Genomic DNA, 19,846 nt, shown 5'->3' on the forward strand with positions numbered 1-19,846 from the left:
GCAGTGACATTTCCACCTTGAGCCATGTACAGTAAGAGTATCATGGCATGTAATTACCAGTCGATTACATCGTCCTCACTGTCTTCAGCTCTCTCTCTGTCATACACATTGTTTCATCTTTCCCTCAGATTTCTGTAATTAAAATTCCCTTGTAATCTGCCAAATCAGCTGATGTGGTGTACGATATTAAATGACGGTTACACCCGCTCACGCTTATTTTCTGAGACATTTCAGAAGCACTTTGGTGTTGTACAAACAGACTTTGGACATCACTTTCAAACACTTCACATTCAACGCTATAATGCATTCTCACTTTGTGTAACACGCACGCTACAGAAACAGCTAATTACTGTGTGGGCACAATGGGCACAGTACAATAAGATAAAAACATGAGATTAGAAAGTATTGGAATGAAAAAAGGGATAGCATAAGAAGTTATTAGTATTATTATTAAAGATAATAGAGATGGAGCATAGCAAACATTACTTGCCCCATTGTCTCTTAATTCAGTCTAATTTGGAGGAAAAAACACGGCTTTTCCCTAGACAGCAATTCAGAGCCCGACATACTAGTCTAATGGCAGACATGGTAGAGAGGCCAGATCATTATAACTGTCATGCCAGGATGGGCTTTACCACAATCAATGTAAGGTTCGTACCTTACAATGACAACACTGAGGAAGACCAAGTTTGGTTGAAACGCGTCCATTGTTTCTGTTCGTGAGAGGTAAATAAAACCATGTGAAAAGGACATTCATTGTGTGCTGGCTATTTCCTTACTTTCATGACATTATTGCGCCGTGCACCTTAAAGACTTTTATTTAAAGACTTTTATTTAATCTGCAGCGTTGCGAGCCTTCTACTTTTGCAGTTGTTTGTTTCTCCAAGGTTGGTAAATCCTCCGTTCTGTCTCTTCCTGTTTGTCCAGGTTACGCCTGAGCCCAGCAGCGAGGCACATCCTGGACACACACGGCCTGGACCACAAGTTGGCCACGCCCACTGGGCCGAGGGGACTTGTCACCAAGGAGTAAGTATGATGAGCAGATGGGGGGGGGGGGGGGGGGGGGGTAGCTTCATAGAGGTTTGAAAGGTCGTAATGGTCCCGCTGCGAGTCCTCCAGTATCTGAGAACCAAGTGTGCCTGCACTTCCTGTGCCTCTGTAAGATGAAGGGACTCCCTACATAAGAGCCACATGGGAAGGAGCAGCATGCCTGAAGTGGTAAAGATGTCAGAAGCTTTAGCCCTGCTATATTGGGACAGTCATACCGCAAATATCTGTGATGATTACACACACACATATTTGTATTACTATTATTGTGAGAACTGCAATTCTTGCCTTTTTTTAAGCCTAAAGTTGAAAATATCCGCACTCACAAAATGAACGTAAATGTCTAATCCTAACCCCAACCTGAATCTGTTCCTTATTGTAAGCCTCACTAAACAGCTTTTTTTAACCATAAAAACAAACACTCTTCTTGTGAGGACCATCCTGGTCTATTTCTCAAATTCTACTGTACTTGTGGGGACGTCTGGCCCTCACAAGTATAGTTATACAAGTACTGTACACACACACACACACACACACACACACACACACACACACACACACACACACACACACACACACACACACACACAGCTCTAATAGCTACCTGCTGCCGGGGACCTGATTGAACGCTCTCGTTACCCATCTCACACCCTGCTGGGGAATCTCATTAAGCTACCGCTGTCGCTATGGCAACCCAGACTCCAGGACCTAATGGTGGCCATAGAAACACAGGCCATATGTTGTGAGTGAGGGAAAGAGAGAGTCAATTATATCAAGACACAACAAACCTGCTATATAAAGCCGTGGTTCTCAAAGTGCGGTCCGAGGGTCCTTGAGGGCGTTCCAGGGGGGTCCCCAACCAAATATGTTAATATAGTATAAAAATGTGAAAATAGCCAATCTACAAGCTCACAACGCGACACATTGCGTCTTGTGTCTTGAAAAAAAATCTTGTTTGGGGGTCCCTGGCACAAAATATTTTCAAATTGGAGTCTGTGGCATGAAAAAGTTTGAGAACCACTGATATAAAGAGCATATTAAAGTTGCAGAAACATTTTCTTCCAGTGCATACCATGTGATTAAAAATCAAATGTGGAAAATTAATATATCTTAGTCTTAAAAAATAAAATCAATCATTTACTTGTCATTAACCCCTTGCTGTGTGTATACAGATCTATGTTACAGTATACAGTATGGGGTTTGACAGTTTTGTCTGTTTTGTGTCTAATTTTTTTTTGCCAAACAGATTTGAGCCGCATTCCTGGGTGGGATGAATGCGATTCAAATGTGATTTCTAAAGATATTTCTCAGTCTGGAAACATGGACACTGAAGCCTGATATGTATACACTTTATATGTCAGTGTCACTCACCAAATATAGCAGACAAACAAGTTCACAACGCATCACTTCATGCTAGAGTATAAATTAAGCATCAGTCACACCTATTATATGTTATTACATGGTTATCACAGCAACCAATGCAGATAGGCCGACAATTTATGAATTCACAAATCGAATCTTATCACTTGCAAATAACAATGCGGACAGTCAGTTCTAAAAATAAGATTTGAGAAACAAATTGGATTTAACTGCATTCTGAGCAAAGCAAAGTGTTGCTTATGGAAAACAAAACCGGCCTAACAGTGCAAGCTAACATGCTTAGCTTCTTGAAGGAAGTCCAGAATAGACCTGTTTTCTTTGCCTTTGTCCCGTGGTGGCACATCAAGATAAGATTGAGACCAGGGAAGCGGTATGCCACCCCCCGTCCCCCATGCCCCTCCCGTTCCTCCCCTCCTCTTGTTAGGCCCTCAATAGAGGGCATGAATAACAGAGGGGCCGCGTATCCTAGGGATGAGATCATAGGAGGTTATATAATCCACAGGAAGGGTTAAAAAGGGCTGGGAAATCCCCCCCGTGTTCTTCTATGTGTGTCACATGATAGTCAGGACAGCCAGAGTGTGATCGATGACTTTTACTTGACTAATGTCTTGTCTATATGAACGTATCCCAACCATTGTGTTGTGTGTTTTGTGATGGCCTTGTATGGCACTCCTTAATGAGTATAACACAAAATGCATAGTAAATGTCTATTTTCTCATAAACATAAAAGAGAGATTGATTTATCCACAAGGTCACTTCCTGTTTGTTTTTGTTTTCTTTTTTGTATTTTATATTTGTTGCTCTTTGTAGTTATTTTTTGTCCCACACAGTAAAATAGTAGCATTATATTGAACATACATTAGTTACCCATCATTATTTCAATGCAATATTGAATGCGTTAGGCAGCTATTCAGTCAAACTCTGCCAAGCTTTCTTTTTCCTCTGAATTTATTTCTATTTCTATATTTTATCTGTTTATTGGTGTCTGAGCAACTTTAATAAAATAGAGATGTTGACTCCTGACAATGGGGAGTTTCACCAGGACAGTGTAACACAGGTTCACGCCGTCTCCCCCAGACCCCCTCCCACCTGAAGACTTTACAACCAGCCAGCAGGGGTCACTATAGTGCAGCGAAAAGGACGCAATCCCCTGTCGGCTTCCAAACCACGACAACTGCCAATTGTGTCCGTTTCTGCGCCCGGCCAAGGCACCACTGCTTGGAATTTAACCTGGCCTTCTGCAGTGGTGGGCGAGTGTTTTGCCTCTACCCAGACGTCCCGAGACAGCGGTGGAAGAAAAACTCAATTTTGTTTTTCTTCTATCGGGCAACAACTTTGTAAAAGTACCATGCATGCTGCGTTTGGGGAAATGCACAACAAGAGGAGAAAGGGAGGGGTGGGGGATGGTGAAAGGTATCAGCCTGAGAGATTAGGCCGGACGTTATTTTCCGTGCCGTGTTTGACCTTGACAAACACAGGTGTCCACTAACAATGCTCAGCTATGTGGCTCAGTCTCTGTTAGCTCTCCTTTTACCCTTCAATGAGACAGGCAAGGTTCTGAAAAGCCACACTTACTATTATATTATTTTTATACTTTTCTTATACTAGTATACTTACTAGTATTTTTTTTTAATAAAAAACTCAAAGTTATACTGTGTAACATTTCTAAATTTTTCACAATAACCATTCCACAAAAATGTGTTTTCTGACATATTCTGTAAACACAATTTTTGATTGTGAATGTATTTACTGTAATGTATTTTAATGTACATACATACGGTTTCTGAAAACGATGTTGTCGCTTTTCCAAAATAACCACAGTACTAGGACCCTGCAGAATTTGTTTTGGAGAGGTACGTCTGTGGCTTAGTTTTGAACTGAATTCTGGGAATTGCAGTTCTAACAAACAACATAGCTATTAGAGGTGTCGCCAAAAGCCTACTAAAATATTGTTTCACTTTATCTGATTGAGTCTGTCACGGCAAGTAAGGACCGTGAATGCCTGGCATGCAACTTACTTCATATCGTACAGCTGACAGCTCTTAATGTTTTTACTAAGGCTTGTAGATCAGTGGGCTTCAATGTTGGAAGTATTCCACTAGTTCTTTGTTTAAGTGCCTATCCGTTCTTTCCAATTGATGCTGCAGCTTTGATGGCTTCATAGATTCATTTGAAGGCACTAAATGTTTTTGCATGTTGGTTTGTTACACAGTTGTTGCTGTTGATATGTTGGATTCAGGTTTATGTCATGTGTATGTTCAGACAATTACATTTAAAAACAATTATTACACACACAATTGGTGGACCCCCTGTAGTAACTCTGAGGACCCCTATGGGTCCCAGACCCCCTGTTGAAGACCCTTGTTGTAGATAACAGGTTGTACTATAAATGAACAATGCATATTTGTTCTAGTATTTGTAATACCCAAATAAATGCATCTGCCATATGGTGTACCTACTACCCTCTGAGTTACTTGAGCATACACAATCAGTTGTGTACATTTGTGTGTAAGCTTGCATAGGGTTTGGCTGAATAAAGGATGAAAGATTAAAAAAGAATGTATGTTATTGTACGTCTGCCTTGGAGGGACATGTGTCTAAATCGGACTACATTGTCTCCCCACAATGGCATTATTAGAGTCTATTATGTCATCTGCTTTTAACATCAAAAGCCATTTAAAGGCACATCCCGTTGCTGAAGGCAGTTTACAGACGAGCCGTATTATGTGCCAGCAGGCTGGAGGGGAACGCAGTGTTTGTAGAGGAACGGTTGGTTGTAGAAATGAAAACATTTACGGAAGGAAGTCTTGCAGTAACTCCTGGATTTAAGGAGTTATTCCAAGGTGCTGCATGTTTATTGTAGATTGTCTTCATTCTTTTTCAGCCTCACGCTGACCATTTATTATTATTACAACAATACAACATGTTAACTTGGCTAATAGAGTACAGAAGTCCTGATGTCACTCGTTCATCCCCAGGTTCGTAAAGTAATTTACGAACTACGAACTAAGTAATTTACGAACTATAGCTATGGAGAATAACATTGGGTTATCATCAATCTGGGAACCCATCGCCAAATGAAAAGGAAAAACAGTGCCCTCTGCTGTTTTTTACTATCTCAGTTGGCTCTGGGAGGAAGTCGACGTAATAATTCCTTTTAACAGGTCGTTCATGAAAGTCCTTGCGGTCTTGTTTCCAATGAGAACCTGTGAGCAATTAGGGGTTAAGAGTCTTGCTCAGGGACGAATTTCATGTCATCGACACATATGCTGACCTGGCCTGGAATCGAACCTGGGGCAACCAGGGCCTCTGGCTCCCTAGGCGGGTTCACTAACCATTCAGCTATGGCCGCCCCATAGCACACGTGTGCAAGGAAACCGGGGTTTTGGTCTGCCTTCAGCCTTTCACTTCCGGTGGTGCGACTATGTTTTCATTCCCACTAACAATATTTCTACACGGAACACTAACACCACTTATCGTTTTGGTTATAAGCCCACTTGTTTCTATGATGAAAGAGCAAGTTAAAATGTGAATATCTTTCCGTGGTTTTGTCTGCTCCGAGGACGCTATTGTTAAATGAGTTTCGGTTTGTTTCTAGTGGGGAAGGATCGGCGGACAGGTAAATCCCACCCACTACATTTGATTGGGTAAAGCTGCTTCCTGATCTGAAGGCACGCCCACTTGTAGGCCAGTGCGTACGCGATATGACGAACCCCCCGACAGATTCAAACACAGAGCAGAATCTGTTCTTGAGAGATTAGGTCATCATAGAATCGTCTCATATAAGAATTGTGGTCCAAAAATAAACAAACTGTCTCGGCGATATTGTCAGGGAGGAAGTTCTGTATCGTTTATGATAGTCAGTCACTTATATTTGATACAGTCTGTTTCTGGCGAAAATGTAACTAATTCGGCGGAAGTAACATTAGCGTTTTCTCACCGTCAGTTGATGCTTCATATCCATAAAAGTAAACCCGCCGGGGTCATTTGTTTATTTTTGGAACACAGTTCTTATTTGACACGATATTAAATACGTCTATGGGGATTCAGAATGGGGGTGGAAAACCGCGAACCAGGTAGACAAACCTCGGATGTGTACATTACGTCAGACTTCGGTGCTCTATGGGCCTTTAGAAGGTACACAGTTTATTTTTACACTTAGTTAAATGTAGACTTTAAACTATACAACACAGACTAGGACTCCATTCTGTTTCATCTATTCAGCAATGTGTTGGAAGTCATTGCTAAAAGGTACTCAGTTAAATTATCATGCTGTAAAGTATACATTAGTTCATCAAACCCTCCTGCAAAGGCAGTGTGTCAACATTGCATGGTTTGTTCTTCTATAGGCATTAGGCATCTTGGGTAGAAGAAGAATATACAGTGAGTTCACCTGCATCTTAAAAAAAGAAAAGAAAGAAAAAACTACAGTAGACACTTTGCCTGAAATGAAATATTCTCACCTGTATTCCTTTGCAGGTGAAAGAGAGCTCAGTGCTAACCTCATGACCACGTCTTCTGTGCTATTCTATCTAGGGCTCTCCTCGACTAAAGAAATTATTAGTTTGTTTAGTCAGCACATCTGTTAAATTGGGTTTAGATATAATCATGCAGAGACCAGCCTTTTCAGGTTGGTGAGGTTGAGAACTGAACGTTCTAATGTTGATTCAACAATGGCTACTGGCTATTGGCATAAAGACTGGTGGAATTAAAGGATTATATCTGCTTGCTTACTTATATCTAGAGTTTACAAGAGATTTGCATGGTGGAAAAGCATACAAAAATGACTATCAACTAACAGGGTCTTGGTCGACTGAGACCAAACCTACAGATTAATTGATTAATCGACCGAGGGGACAGCACTAATTCTAATCTATCCCAGGTGGCAGTGTAGTCTCTGCACATCGTGTCTATGTGTCTGGGACTTGCTTTAACGCGTGTGTGCGCATGTGTGTGCGTAAAGCGCGCAGCGGCAGCGCCTCACTCCACTCTTTAATATTCCAGTCACCTCCTCCCAGGCTTTCAGAGGCTCTGTTGTCTTTGCTGTCAGTCAGTGGGCGTGTAAATGGTGGGTGTGAAAAGCACATGTCTCCTGTGAGGACAGAACAGCCACAGTGTTGCCATGTCTGCTTATTATAAGTGACTTTAGGCTTGTTTTTAAGTGAAATTGCTTATTTGGGCTTGCTTCCAAATGTTGTTAAAACCAGTGGCTCTCAAACATTTTCATATCAAGGACCCCCAAATTGATATTTATTTGTTCACAGACTCCCTTCTGCCAGGGACAAGATTTGTGTTTTTTCATGATTTGTTTTGAAAATAGCAGATCTACAAGCTCATAACTCGTCACATTGCGACGCATTGTGAGCTTGAAGATCGTCTATTTTCAAATAGTCAATGTATATAGGTTTAAAGTGCTCATGTAGCCTAGTCGCCTCTCTTGGGCTTGTTTTCATAGACCTGGTTGCTTGTTTCTCTCGCAACACTGAACAGTCAGCCAGCCATAGAAACAATGTTTAAGTGGTAGCTCCATCTTAGTTGTCATCGCCATGTGGCCACTCTCTGAGCTGCTCCTGGGATATCGAATCACCTTTTATTTTCATTTAAAATACTTAGTATTTGCTTCAGCTGTAGTTTAGGGAGCATGGTGTGTATTTACACTGACAAATATGCCATTTCGAGGTTGGAAGGAGGAATCAAAAACACCCGCGCTCACTGTCTTCACTTGTTCAATAAAGAAAATGTTTAATAAATAATAATACATTTTATTTGTATTGCACTTTTCATTCACAGAGAATCCCAGAGTCCCACATGGTAAAAAACACATAATCAATCATAGAAGGTTAAAAGCAGGGTTTAAAAACAAATGTGTTTACACAACAATATGAAAATGCCTTCCGAAATAGAAAAGAAATTAGGCCTATTTAAAAAGAGTCCAGGGTCTGCGGTGCTCTCAAATCAATAGGAAGGCTGTTCCACAAGCGTGGTGCTGCCGAGCAGAAAGCCCGGTTCCCCATGCGGTGCGTAGATAGGTACTAGGGACCTCGAGGAGGAATCTGTTTGCAGATCTGAGAGTGCGGGTGGAGGTTTGTGGAAGCTTAATTAGTTTCTGTGGGTACTGGTAGGGAGGGGCATGTCCATTTATGCAGTTATGAGTGATTAGCAGGACCTTGTAGTCGATCCTAGCTGAAACGGGGAGCCAGTGCAGTGAGAATAGGATGGGTGTTATGTGATCGTGCTTAAGGACTCTCATTATGCATCTCTACAGATGTCTGAAGGGAGGGAAACATTTAATGTTTTCTTTATTGAGCAGCAAGTTCAGACGGTGTGCGGGTGTTTTTGATTCCTTTATCTGTCCATGTATACAAATATTGTATTCAGGTGTGCAAGAGACTTTTGATTACCTGTGTTGTTAGGATGGACCACCATCCTGACTAAGAATCAAACTGGGGACCAGTTGTGTTGGAGGGGGATATGGGCTAACATTCGTTTTTTGGTAACTTGCTATGCATGTCATGTCTATAATTAATTCAAACATACTGCATTATAATCGGCTTATAAGTAACACTGTAGAATTATAGTTACAATAACTCATAAATACTCATAATGCTTTATCACTGTTTCTCAACAAATATGGTCCACTGACCACTAGTGGTCCATGGCGTAATTAGGTCTATAGGTGGTCCATGGTAAAAAATAAATAATAATAATAATAATAATGAATAGGCCTAGTGTGTGGCAAAAAGCTTTAAATTTAATAATGACATAATTTGTTGCTTGATACTGATTACACAACGGATTACTGATTTGTAACTTAAAAGTGAGCAGACTCATGCGAATGATGCGATTACATGTGCACATTTCTTAATAATGACTCAAAAAGGCTATCCGGTACTGACCCCCTCTTGAGATTCTAACTCCCTTTTTATGTGGAATATTTTGACCTCTGCCTCTGAACTGCCCTTTAACTGACTACATTGACACATCATCTTAAGTCACCAGGTCATTTAGTCATTTTAGTGCACTGCTTCTCAATGATCCATGGCATGATTACAGGAGGTTCATGTCTTCTTCTTGGCTATAGTGGTGGACAGGGACAGAATCTCATGTCATTCTCTGGCTCCAACCTTGTCCTGTACATATTCATCAGGTATGCCAGCGTGGAAATGCCACTCTCACAGAGATACGTAGTTACAAAAGTGAAAATACATTTTGCTTTTACAGTAAGTTCTGGGATTTCTGCCTGACAACTCACCCAGAACTTCACAAGGGAATATGTTTCATGTAAATGTGCCTCTTGAAAGATTGTGTGGACATGTCAATGAGCTGATCCTCTTTTGTAGTAGTTTAGCTTGAAATACTAAAATAAAATAATTAGAAAAGAAAATTGTTAAAAATCTTCACTTTCCTACATTACCGAATGCATGGTCATGGACCACCAGTAGTCCACAGACCACCAGTCGAAAACCCCTGCTTTAGCAATTGTTTAGAAGATCATTTTCATACTTTAAACTATATTATGTAAACCTACAGTATTGTTCTATTGTAGGCACATAAGACAAACATCTCAGTGAGTTCTGTGTGTCAAGTGCTCGCTCTGTCGCTGCTGAAAAACCTCCTCCAGTCTATGTAAGTTTATGTTCTGCAGTTTTTACGTAGGCCAGGTGCAGTATTCTAGCGCAGCCTCTCGATGCAAAGAACACATTGGGAAGTGTTATGTGTAATTTTCCCATGTCCTCCTCACAAAAGAACAATGAGATTTACTTTAAATATAATTTTCCCATGTCCTCCTCACAAAAGAACAATAAGATTTACTTTAAATATCAGCTAAGTTCATCTTTAAGCTTATAAACAAAGCTGAGAATTTTGTCAACAATTTTCTTTAAATCTTGTATTGTATCCTCAATCAGTTTGAGTAGGTTTCTGTCTTTTTCCTGGTGTCGTCGCAGGCTCGCAGCTGATATGTAAATTCCCATGTAAACCTATCTGTTAAAAAAACTCAAGGGCTGAGGCTCCACGGCGGGTGTAATCGCTTTCCCCTCTTTTCTTGTTGCTCGGCCTCCCGTGCAAAGTGATTGAAACCTTTCCAGGGGCATGTACCTGCTCGCCATATGCCAGACGGAGAGATACTGTCCCGACGTGCCTTCTGAGGGCAGTCAGGCACTTAGCAGATATGCGTTTCTTTAAGAATAGATGGGAGATGGGGGGGGGGGGATTCCAAATTGTCCCAGTCCCCATGCAAATAATTACCCAACAACAATGAAAGGAAGGGAGGAAGGGAAGAAGAGAAAAGAGCTGTGGGGCCCAGACTTTGCCCGGCTGCCTGGTGAGGTCGGGGGCAGCTGGTTTAGACAAAAGGCTCGATGTATGTTGGATATTAGGAGGGCCCCGGTGCACTGAGCTGGAACCTGGAGTTCTGAGCCGGTACACCTGATACTGCATATCAGTCTACTGCTCCATCTTGTTTCTGTTATCCCTCTCTGTCAATCCTCTGCAACCTGCAATAGTCTGCCCAAAGATATATCACAACTTCCTCCATTTCCCTTCAGTTGGCCGGCTTGGCATTCTAGTCAACACTGCAAACTGAATTATTTCTGTTTAAGGCAATCGATGGTGAGCTTCTATGCGTGCAGTTTGTGAACAAACCACTACATGGACTTGCTGCGTGTGGGCATGTTGGCTAGTGTGTCCTTTGGACAAATTGAAAAAGCAATCTTTATTGTATAAATCTTTTACCTACTGTTTTTCGGTCTTAGGCTCTGCCTTAAAAATATATAACCTTTGTAGCCACTCCAGCCAAAAGAGACAATGCAGAGTAATGACCCCAGTCAATCAGTGGCTAAGGGCACTGCATCAAATAGTATAATTACAATGGAGATGTTATGATTGTTGGTAGGCTATGGGTAGACTTCAAATGTGTTACAGTGTGATCTGTTTTCTCCCATCAAATCCGTGTGCCTTTGAACCTTTGAAGTGACATGCCATGTGGCTAGTGAAACAACTCAATTGTGGTATTTAGTGAACCTGCAGATGATTGTAGATCAGGTTTGGTTTAATGTCCCCCCGCCAGTGGTTGTTGTTTCTCACATCGATGAAGTTAATGATTTTTTAAGTTTGTTTGGTTACATTATTTCCAATTTCGTAAGCTTTACCCTGTTTGCTCTGTACTTACGACCTGTATTGTTTGTGCATGCCCCAATTCTTCATGTGGGAGGGACGTGCCATGGACACCTGATCCTGCCCCTCATTTGTTTGTGATATGCGTGACATCCACATGTCGCTCCCGCATTATCCCAGAGAAGGTAACCGAGAGTTACCTTGTCACACTCCTGTACTGTCCTGGGACTTGCAATTGGCACATGTATACTGGCATCCACATGCACAAAGACGGATATACACGTGAAATAATGAAAATGCCCTGCAAAGCCATCACCATGCTGTGTTACATATTAGGCACCATAGATGAATTGGTGACCTAGCCGATGCATGTGCTTTTATGTATCTGTTCATATGCCTTTAATGCTGAATCCTGCTGTGAAAAACGCAATAAACAAAGTAAAAAAAAAAAAATCCATTTGCATCCGGTGTGAACATACCCGAAAACACAAAATGGATTTAATTTGCCTCCAGAGAGGTTGAAAAGTATTCATTACCGTACCTCTGTCAATGAGTTGCTTTGTTTGTTTGTTTGTTTTGTTTGAGATTAACATGATGTGTCACGGTAACGGCTGAATTGCCATGAAATTTGCCATCCCCTCTAGCGCCACCATCAGGCCAAACCTTCTCAGAGAGAGTTTTTTCCGCCTTGACAGCAGTCCGTGACCTGCTGAGTGCATTCTTGTTTTCCTCTGTAAATGTTTGAGGTGGAATATATAAATGAAATGTCAAAAGCTTGTTTCGTACCCATTTGTAATATTTGTATTGCTAGACTTGTGGGGGCCTGTATGCATGTGTTTACTTTTATAGCACGTTGGGTAGCCTCTCCTGCTATAGTGGTCCAAGTGCATTTAGAGATTTCTGTTTTCCTCCCAACATGACGGATATCAATGGGCCCAGTCACAAGTCCTGTTTACTCTGGGACAGAAGGTGCACCATGTATGCTTTCCTTACACGTAGAATAACACAGGCTTAAGATCAGGCTAACACAGTCGTTTCTGTGCATACTGTCATCTTCTATACAGGTGTATGTAGCACTGAGTCAGTGGGCTATTAGTATTCATATTGTGTGACTATGTCCTCAATTTATCCGTTTGTAGCTCACAGAGCTTCGAATTTATACACTGTCAGATACATTTACACTAAGGTTTCAGTGTGTGTGAATGTGGACATGATCGTCCAGCTGTGACTGTGGGAGACAGTGGTGTGAAGGAAGTTGTCTGTCTATTTCACATGAAAGAGCTACACCCTGCTTGAGTCACAGCACAAATGTGTTTGGTCTTGTTAGATATTTAATCTTGTGTGTGCGAGCAGTTTTGTATTTATTTTTTAAATTTTGTTCATTAGTTTCCAGAGTGAGTCTGCTCAATTCAGTTTAGTTTAGTTTAAAAATGTTTCGTTTCAGTTTAGTTTTTAGTTTATTAGTTAAAGTATTAGTTGCAGTTCTTAAAACTTATTTTTTTCACTATTATATGGTGGCTTTTTGTCAGACGGCAAGTTCAGAATATATATTACAAGACAAGCACTTTGTGATGCCAGTCATGAAGACATTCCAGTCTTAACACATTCGGTGCCAGAATTTTATAATAACAGATTACGTTCGGTGCCAGAAATCTCACCATTGAGCTGCGCGGCTCTGTTTAAGCTGTAGACTCCAACACGAGCAATCCATGTGAAACAAAGCATGCATGCATTTTGCACGATGGTCCTGGCTAACGCCTGGAACGATAACATCTTTCACACGGGTCACAATGGCGCAGTGATCGCGCATACAAATTGAGTCGTTTTCCCCAATGTAAAAAGTTTCGGAGTTATAGGGGTTTTAGAGAAGGAGATAGAACGGAAGCGGATGGGGAGCCATGTTTTTTGGCGCGGTGATCTATAAATAAGGCCCTTCATTCTCAGAATCGCCGTGGGTGATTCCAGAGCTGCTCCAGCCCCTCCCGTGTGGAAAAAAACAAGAGACTGAAAACACGGTTCAGACCGTGTTCGGCACCGAAACGCTACTCTGTGAAAACACGGTTCAGACCGTGTTTGGCACCCGATGTGTTAATAAACGCATGAAACAATGCCTCCCCATGATTGTTGTGTTGACAAATTTGACGAAACTGGCAGACTTAAACTAAATGCGTTTTGGTATTTGTATTATATTGTATTTATATTGTAGACCTACTGCACATAAAAAACAGAGTTCTCAGATGTCATGTGTGGATTCATTCCTATTTCTCCTATTTCTTTCAGAGATGTCTTGAATCTGTTGAAGATGTCTCCAGCGCCCAAAGCGGCCCCGGCCCCGTCCGTGGCCACCCCACTCCCTGCTGCCCCGAGTCCTGTTCCCACGCCAACAGCTGCCCCACTACCCCCAGGAAGCCGACCCAACATACCCCCACTCTCAATACCTGGGAAGCCAGGAGCACCGGTGAGCGATGAAAGTATTGAATCCCCGTTATACTTGGTTATGTGAGGGTGTTGCATGCCGGAAATAGCAAATCTGCAAGCTCACAACGCAGTGCTGTGCGACAGCTTGTAGGTCTGCTATTTTCGGTGTGTAACACCCGCGCTCAACTAAGTACCCTATCCAAAATCGACCTGCACACTCTTGTAAGCCCTTCAGGAAATGGATTTCACAGGAAGACTGCTCTTCAACGAATTGAATTCATTTTATAATCTAAAAAACGTATGTGGACCGGGGGTTAGAATGAGTGGGTTTATCTGAGGAGAACGATGGAGACAAGGGCTTTCTTCAAGGATTCATACTGTTTCCATACTGCACTACACAGCTCCCATCCCCCACCTCTGACATACATATACAATATCTCTTTGCCTGAGGTGCATGGCAAAATTAATATAGTCTTGGTTCCTTGTCTCTCTCTCTCTCTCTCTCTCTCTCTCTCTCTCTCTCTCTCTCTCTCTCTCTCTCTCTCTCTCTCTCTCTCTCTCTCTCTCTCTCTCTCTCTCTCTCTCTCTCTCTCTCTCTCTCTCTCTCTCTCTCTCTCTCTCTCTCTCTCTCTCTCTCTCTCTCTCTCTCTCTCTCTCTCTCTCTCTCTCTCTCTCTCTCTCTCTCTCTCTCTCTCTCTCTAATCTGATAACCACATTAATTTATATAATGATGAAGCTAATTAATTGTAAATGTATTCAGCTCTGGGACTCTGACGTCTACTTGCTTAGGAGAGGTCAGGTCCTCATGGCAGTGTTGCCTTGTGGATTGGTCCTTATGACTCACTGATTTGCACATGTCAGTATTTAAAAACAAGCAGAGCTTGTACAAAGATGCTTATCATACGCTCCACCACTCCAGGAACAGTCTCACTTTCCACATCCCTGTTTCGAGCAAAATAAAATAGGAGAACTACTGTAAAGATCTGCTCTACTTGAGTTGCTCAAGTTTCCTTAGAGATACTGAATCATTGTTTGATAAACACTTCTGCTGCTGTTAAATTTTCAAAGCTCAGTCAAGCAGGTACGAGTTGCCAGACAGAAATATTTGCCAATGCCCTCCTGACTTCCTTGAGTAGTGTCAGTAAGCTGAGCTTATTCCTTCAACATCCTGACTGTTTTTCACCATTTCCACAGTTCACTGTTTCCACGGTCACGTGAACTTTGCTTTTGTCGTATGACTGTTCCATACAGTACAAATTGGAGCATTCTAGTGTATGTTCAAACATAATTCCTTTAAGCCTTGCAAGTCATTGTGTAGCTTCACATATTGATTTCTAGATTGATTATTTTTAAGACCGTGTACATTTAACCCCTCATACACTAATCGCTATTCCAGTTGAGATATGGACTATCGATTCCAAACAGTAGATGCCATAAATAACCAACCATAAATAATCTATTCTAACCAATCATTACTTTGTAATGAGCTTGTCAGTTAGGATCCCCCCATCCTCTTACTAAGTGTGAGTGAAAACATATATTCCATAAATTATGTTATTGATGGCAACTGAGCCATAACATGAGTGTGGAATTCTGTGGATAAGCTATTTACCACCTAGTTACATTATGTGCATTTACATATTAGGTATCTCTGATGCCCTCTGTTTGATGGCAGTAAACTGGCACACTCGGTGTAGTGAGTTCCATGCAGACGGGCTCTAACAAAATGGCGAAAGAAACCCCCAATTATGTGCCTATTCCCCTTTATTTGGAGAACCGTGTAGAGTGGATATAGCACACAGACCGATAATAAATAAAATGCGATCAAAGTACGAGGCCTGACCTTTTTCGTCCATTAGCACCCACTTTACCGGTTCCGCTGCTGTGCGTCAAACTTCCAAACCCATCAACGGCGCTGCCAATAATCATTAACGTCACCACCTTCACTGCCTCCTTCTCCCCATCCTCACCATTTACTCTCCCTTCTTTTTTTAATCCACCTTAGGGTACTTTCACAGAGATTCCAGCCTCTAACATCCGCCGTGTGATTGCCCAAAGGCTGACCCAATCCAAGACCACCATCCCCCACGCCTACGCTACTGTTGACTGTGACGTGGGGGCTGTCATGCAGCTCCGCAAGGATCTGGCAAAAGGTAAAAGAATCTTTGCTTGGTGGGAGTTTGCATGTAATGATTTTGTATGGACGCACCACAATTGAATGCGTAAGAGATGCACATATACTGTACATATATTTACATTCATAAACGTACAGTATGTCAGTTTTAACCATCATTGAAGGTGCCATGAAGACATAAAGAAAACAGAGGAGAGGCTAAATTAAAAGTATGAATATGGCTAAATAAACAAATAAATAATACACACAGTGTGTGTTTATGACCTACCCAATCTACGCCCTGTTGAAATATAGTTAACTTTCCTGCCAGAATGGCGATGTCAACAAATGCAATGTTGGTCAAGTCACGTGAGACCTGACATACTGCGCTCTATATTTGGTGGGAATTTATTTTCCAGGAATTAGGTGCAGATGTCAGGGTTCTCACATGACTCATTCCACAAACTAAGGAGAAAATAGTTTCACTCTAGATACCGTATTGTACATGTCTTCTCAGCCAAAGTAATCATTTAGCTTTGGTTCAGAGTGTGTCCAATGGATGCTCCTTTCTGTACTATTGATTACATCAGCACAGTGGGGAATGTTGCCCGCTAAACGACAGTGACCGTTTCAGGGTTATGAAGTAGAGTCCGATGAGGTCAGATTCTTCGGTCAAATGACAATCCCGAGTCCTAGACCGTGGATTCCCGATGTTTTGACTGATGTTTTGTGAAAAAGAAAGAAAATGCAACCACGTAGCCCTATAGGCTCACAACATAAAAAATGTAAACAAAAAATTAAATGGCACATCTGCTGACATGCACCACAGACCCTATTCTAGACGGCTAGCCCCCCCTAGGTCCCATAGCCTAATTAAACGAGACTAATTACGGCATGGCTTCCACGTGGATCTCAGAGTTCCTTTTGCCAGTCTATGACATCAGTCATCTTGTCATCAGTACCGTATTTGGTTAAAGTTTCACCCCAATCTGACCTCCATTGACTTCCGGTATAAAATAAAAGTTTTAAAAAGTTAAATATTTCAAAAATAATAATGTGGAAGATATTTGGTGACACAAAGACAGACTTCTAGATGGCTTGGCTGCTATTATATTATCATAAATAAGTGATGACGGTACAGAGCTCAACCCTGTGGTATGCATCACACAACTGTGGTATTGCGGTAATGCCGTTATTGTCCCAGCCCTAGGAAGGAATCAATGATACAGTAGATGGAACAAGTCGGTTACAGTAAGGAATGAAATAATCTGTGTGAAGTGAAGTCAATAATTAACATGTTGCCAGTTAGTGTCTTCCTCATTGCTTTGGCTTTACGCTCTGGCTGGTACTTCCCCATTCTCACTGCAGACTTCCTTCCTTTCAGTAACTAGACTAACCGCTCAGCAATCCACAGCTGCTTATGTAAGAGCCACAAGGATGTAGCGGCCGTTAGCTGGGTATTTTTGGTGAGAAGATAGTGAAAGGGAACGGTTTTGGTCATGCCACCACCATACAATTCTGAAGAGTTCAAGAGTTTCACCACTTGAACCCTATTTTATACTTTACAAATACTTTCTAGAATAGCTGCACACTCAGTCGCTCACAGCAGGTTGCATCATGGCATGTATTGATCTTGTAGATCTGCTATTTTGGCAATTTTCTAAAGTTTTGCATGTATGATATTCAGCAAACGCCAAGTTAACTAACATAAGATAGCTGATGCTGAGCTTAACATGTTTGTTAACCATCATCCATAGATGTTAATATTAACTTTACATGTGACTGACCTCTCTGGGTGCGTTTTTGAGATGGCAGAGGAAATTACCTGTTGTTGATCCTGCATCTTTTATTAGTTTTATTGTCTCCGCCAGGCCGAAAGGCATGGCGAGAGAGTATGTTTTACCCCCTGTCCGTCCGTCCGTGTGTCCGTGTGTCCGTGTGTCCGTGTGTCCGTGTGTCCGTCATTCGATCTGTCTGTGTACAGCTAATCTCCGGCACCGTTGGCTTGCTCGCAGCCAAACTGTGCACACACAGTCCCTGGATACCAGAGCAGAACCTCTGCCCCAAATTTTTCACAGGGGCCTGTTATAGCGCCACCAGGAGGCCGATTTGTGCAAAACACATTTTTTGACAGTACTCCTACAGATTTTGTCCAAAAATCCCACAAATCGGTACACAGTATCTCTATAGTCATTAAACGAAACGGGTCTTTCAGATTTCTCATATTCCATCCTGATTGGCTAAAAATGTCTTCCAAAGTTTGCAGGAGTGCTCCGTTTTGAACAAAATGCCTCAAATCATGAACACAGCATGCACTTTCCGAGAAATTTTGCAAGCACATTCCCATTAGGCCGAGGAAGAACTACCATTTGAACATTTTTAAATCAGCCTCATGGTGGCGCTATAACAGGCCGATTCGTGTTTTTACCTATAATTGCACCGATCTGTGTAAAACTTTGTATGCACACTCCCTATAGGTCAAGGAAAAACCTTTGCCCTGCATTTTTCACATCTGCCTTTTATAGCGCCACCAGGAGGCCGACTTGTGTAAAACACATTTTTTTATACTACTCCTTCCAATTGTATCCAAATTTCACGCAAATCGGTACACATGATCTCTATAGTCATGTGATCACAACGGATGTGTTTGATTTTTCATACTCCATACTGATTGGCTAAGATTGACATCTAAAGTTTGCATTATTGGCTTGTTTTGAACAAAATTCTGCAAATCATGAACGCACCGTCCAATTGCGCTCAAACTTTGCACGCACATTCACACTATGTTGAGGAACAAATGCCACCCTTTTAACATTGGCCTGTTATAGCGCCACCAACAGGTCTAATTCAGCAAAACACATGTTTTTGACAAAATGCCTCAAATCATGAATGCAGTCAGTGTCCGATTGTCGTGCAAGGCCTAAGAAGAAATGGCACCCTTTTCACGTTGGCCTATTATAGCGCCACCAGGAGGCCACAGTAGCCTACCTGACCTGGCGGAGACCTGTGCTCCGAGGAGCACTTTTTCTAGTTTATTAATTAATTGGCACAACGACTAAATTGGGGAGAAAAGGGGGTAAAATATACAAATATGCTTTGTATCAACAAAAACAAAAGTGGAGGAGCCATGGCTTCGATTGCTCTGTTGATCAGGCAGACAGGCACCTGTGTCCCTTCTCTGTGACGGACGACCATTACAGGCCTTTTGACCAAGTTCTACTGTATGTTTGCACAGCTAAATCCTCAGTCCATTTGTATCTGTGAAAGTGTACAAAATGTACATTTTGTAGACTCTCAGAGTTAAATTAACTCTGAGAATTTCACTGTGTGTGTTGAGGGATTGGCCCTCCGGTTGTTTTCGCTGTCTCTCTTTGTTCGGGAGCAGAGCGATTTCACGGTTAGCTCGTTAAACCATTAAGACCGTGTACATTTTTTTTTCTTTGGCTATTCAAAAAATAGCAGATATCAAAACTACCCTACTTCTACCTATGCTGAATAAAAAACATAAATACTAAAAAATAGCAGATATAGGGTTATCTGCGCTATGAGCTTGTAGATCTGCAATTTTTTGGAAAATAATTGTGAAAATATGTTCAAATCTTTGAGTATATATATTTTTTGAATGCAAACATTTGTAACTCAAATCTTTGCTTCTGGGGAGTCTACAAATGTCTTCAAAATCCTAACAGTTTTCTGAAAAACTATCGTTGCTATATCAGTAACTTTTTCATGTCATGGACCCCCAAAATGATGTATTTGGTCGCCAAGTTGCGC

The 19,846-nt window shown here is 41.6% G+C and overlaps 1 protein-coding gene across 1 annotated transcript in view; it reads left to right on the forward strand.

Moving 5' to 3' along the window:
- Positions 1–19,846, forward strand: part of pdhx (pyruvate dehydrogenase complex component X) — a 47,528-nt gene that overhangs the window by 15,635 nt on the left and 12,047 nt on the right. Inside the window, exons 5-7 of the mRNA XM_084058966.1 lie at positions 928–1,026; positions 13,822–13,999; positions 15,965–16,112. Coding sequence (XP_083915092.1) covers positions 928–1,026; positions 13,822–13,999; positions 15,965–16,112 — 425 coding nt within the window. The remainder of the gene's footprint in view (positions 1–927; positions 1,027–13,821; positions 14,000–15,964; positions 16,113–19,846) is intronic.

This window comes from Gymnoscopelus microlampas (genome assembly GCF_963454915.1).
Source record: "Gymnoscopelus microlampas genome assembly, chromosome: 6".
In the NCBI taxonomy this organism is placed as follows: domain Eukaryota; kingdom Metazoa; phylum Chordata; class Actinopteri; order Myctophiformes; family Myctophidae; genus Gymnoscopelus; species Gymnoscopelus microlampas.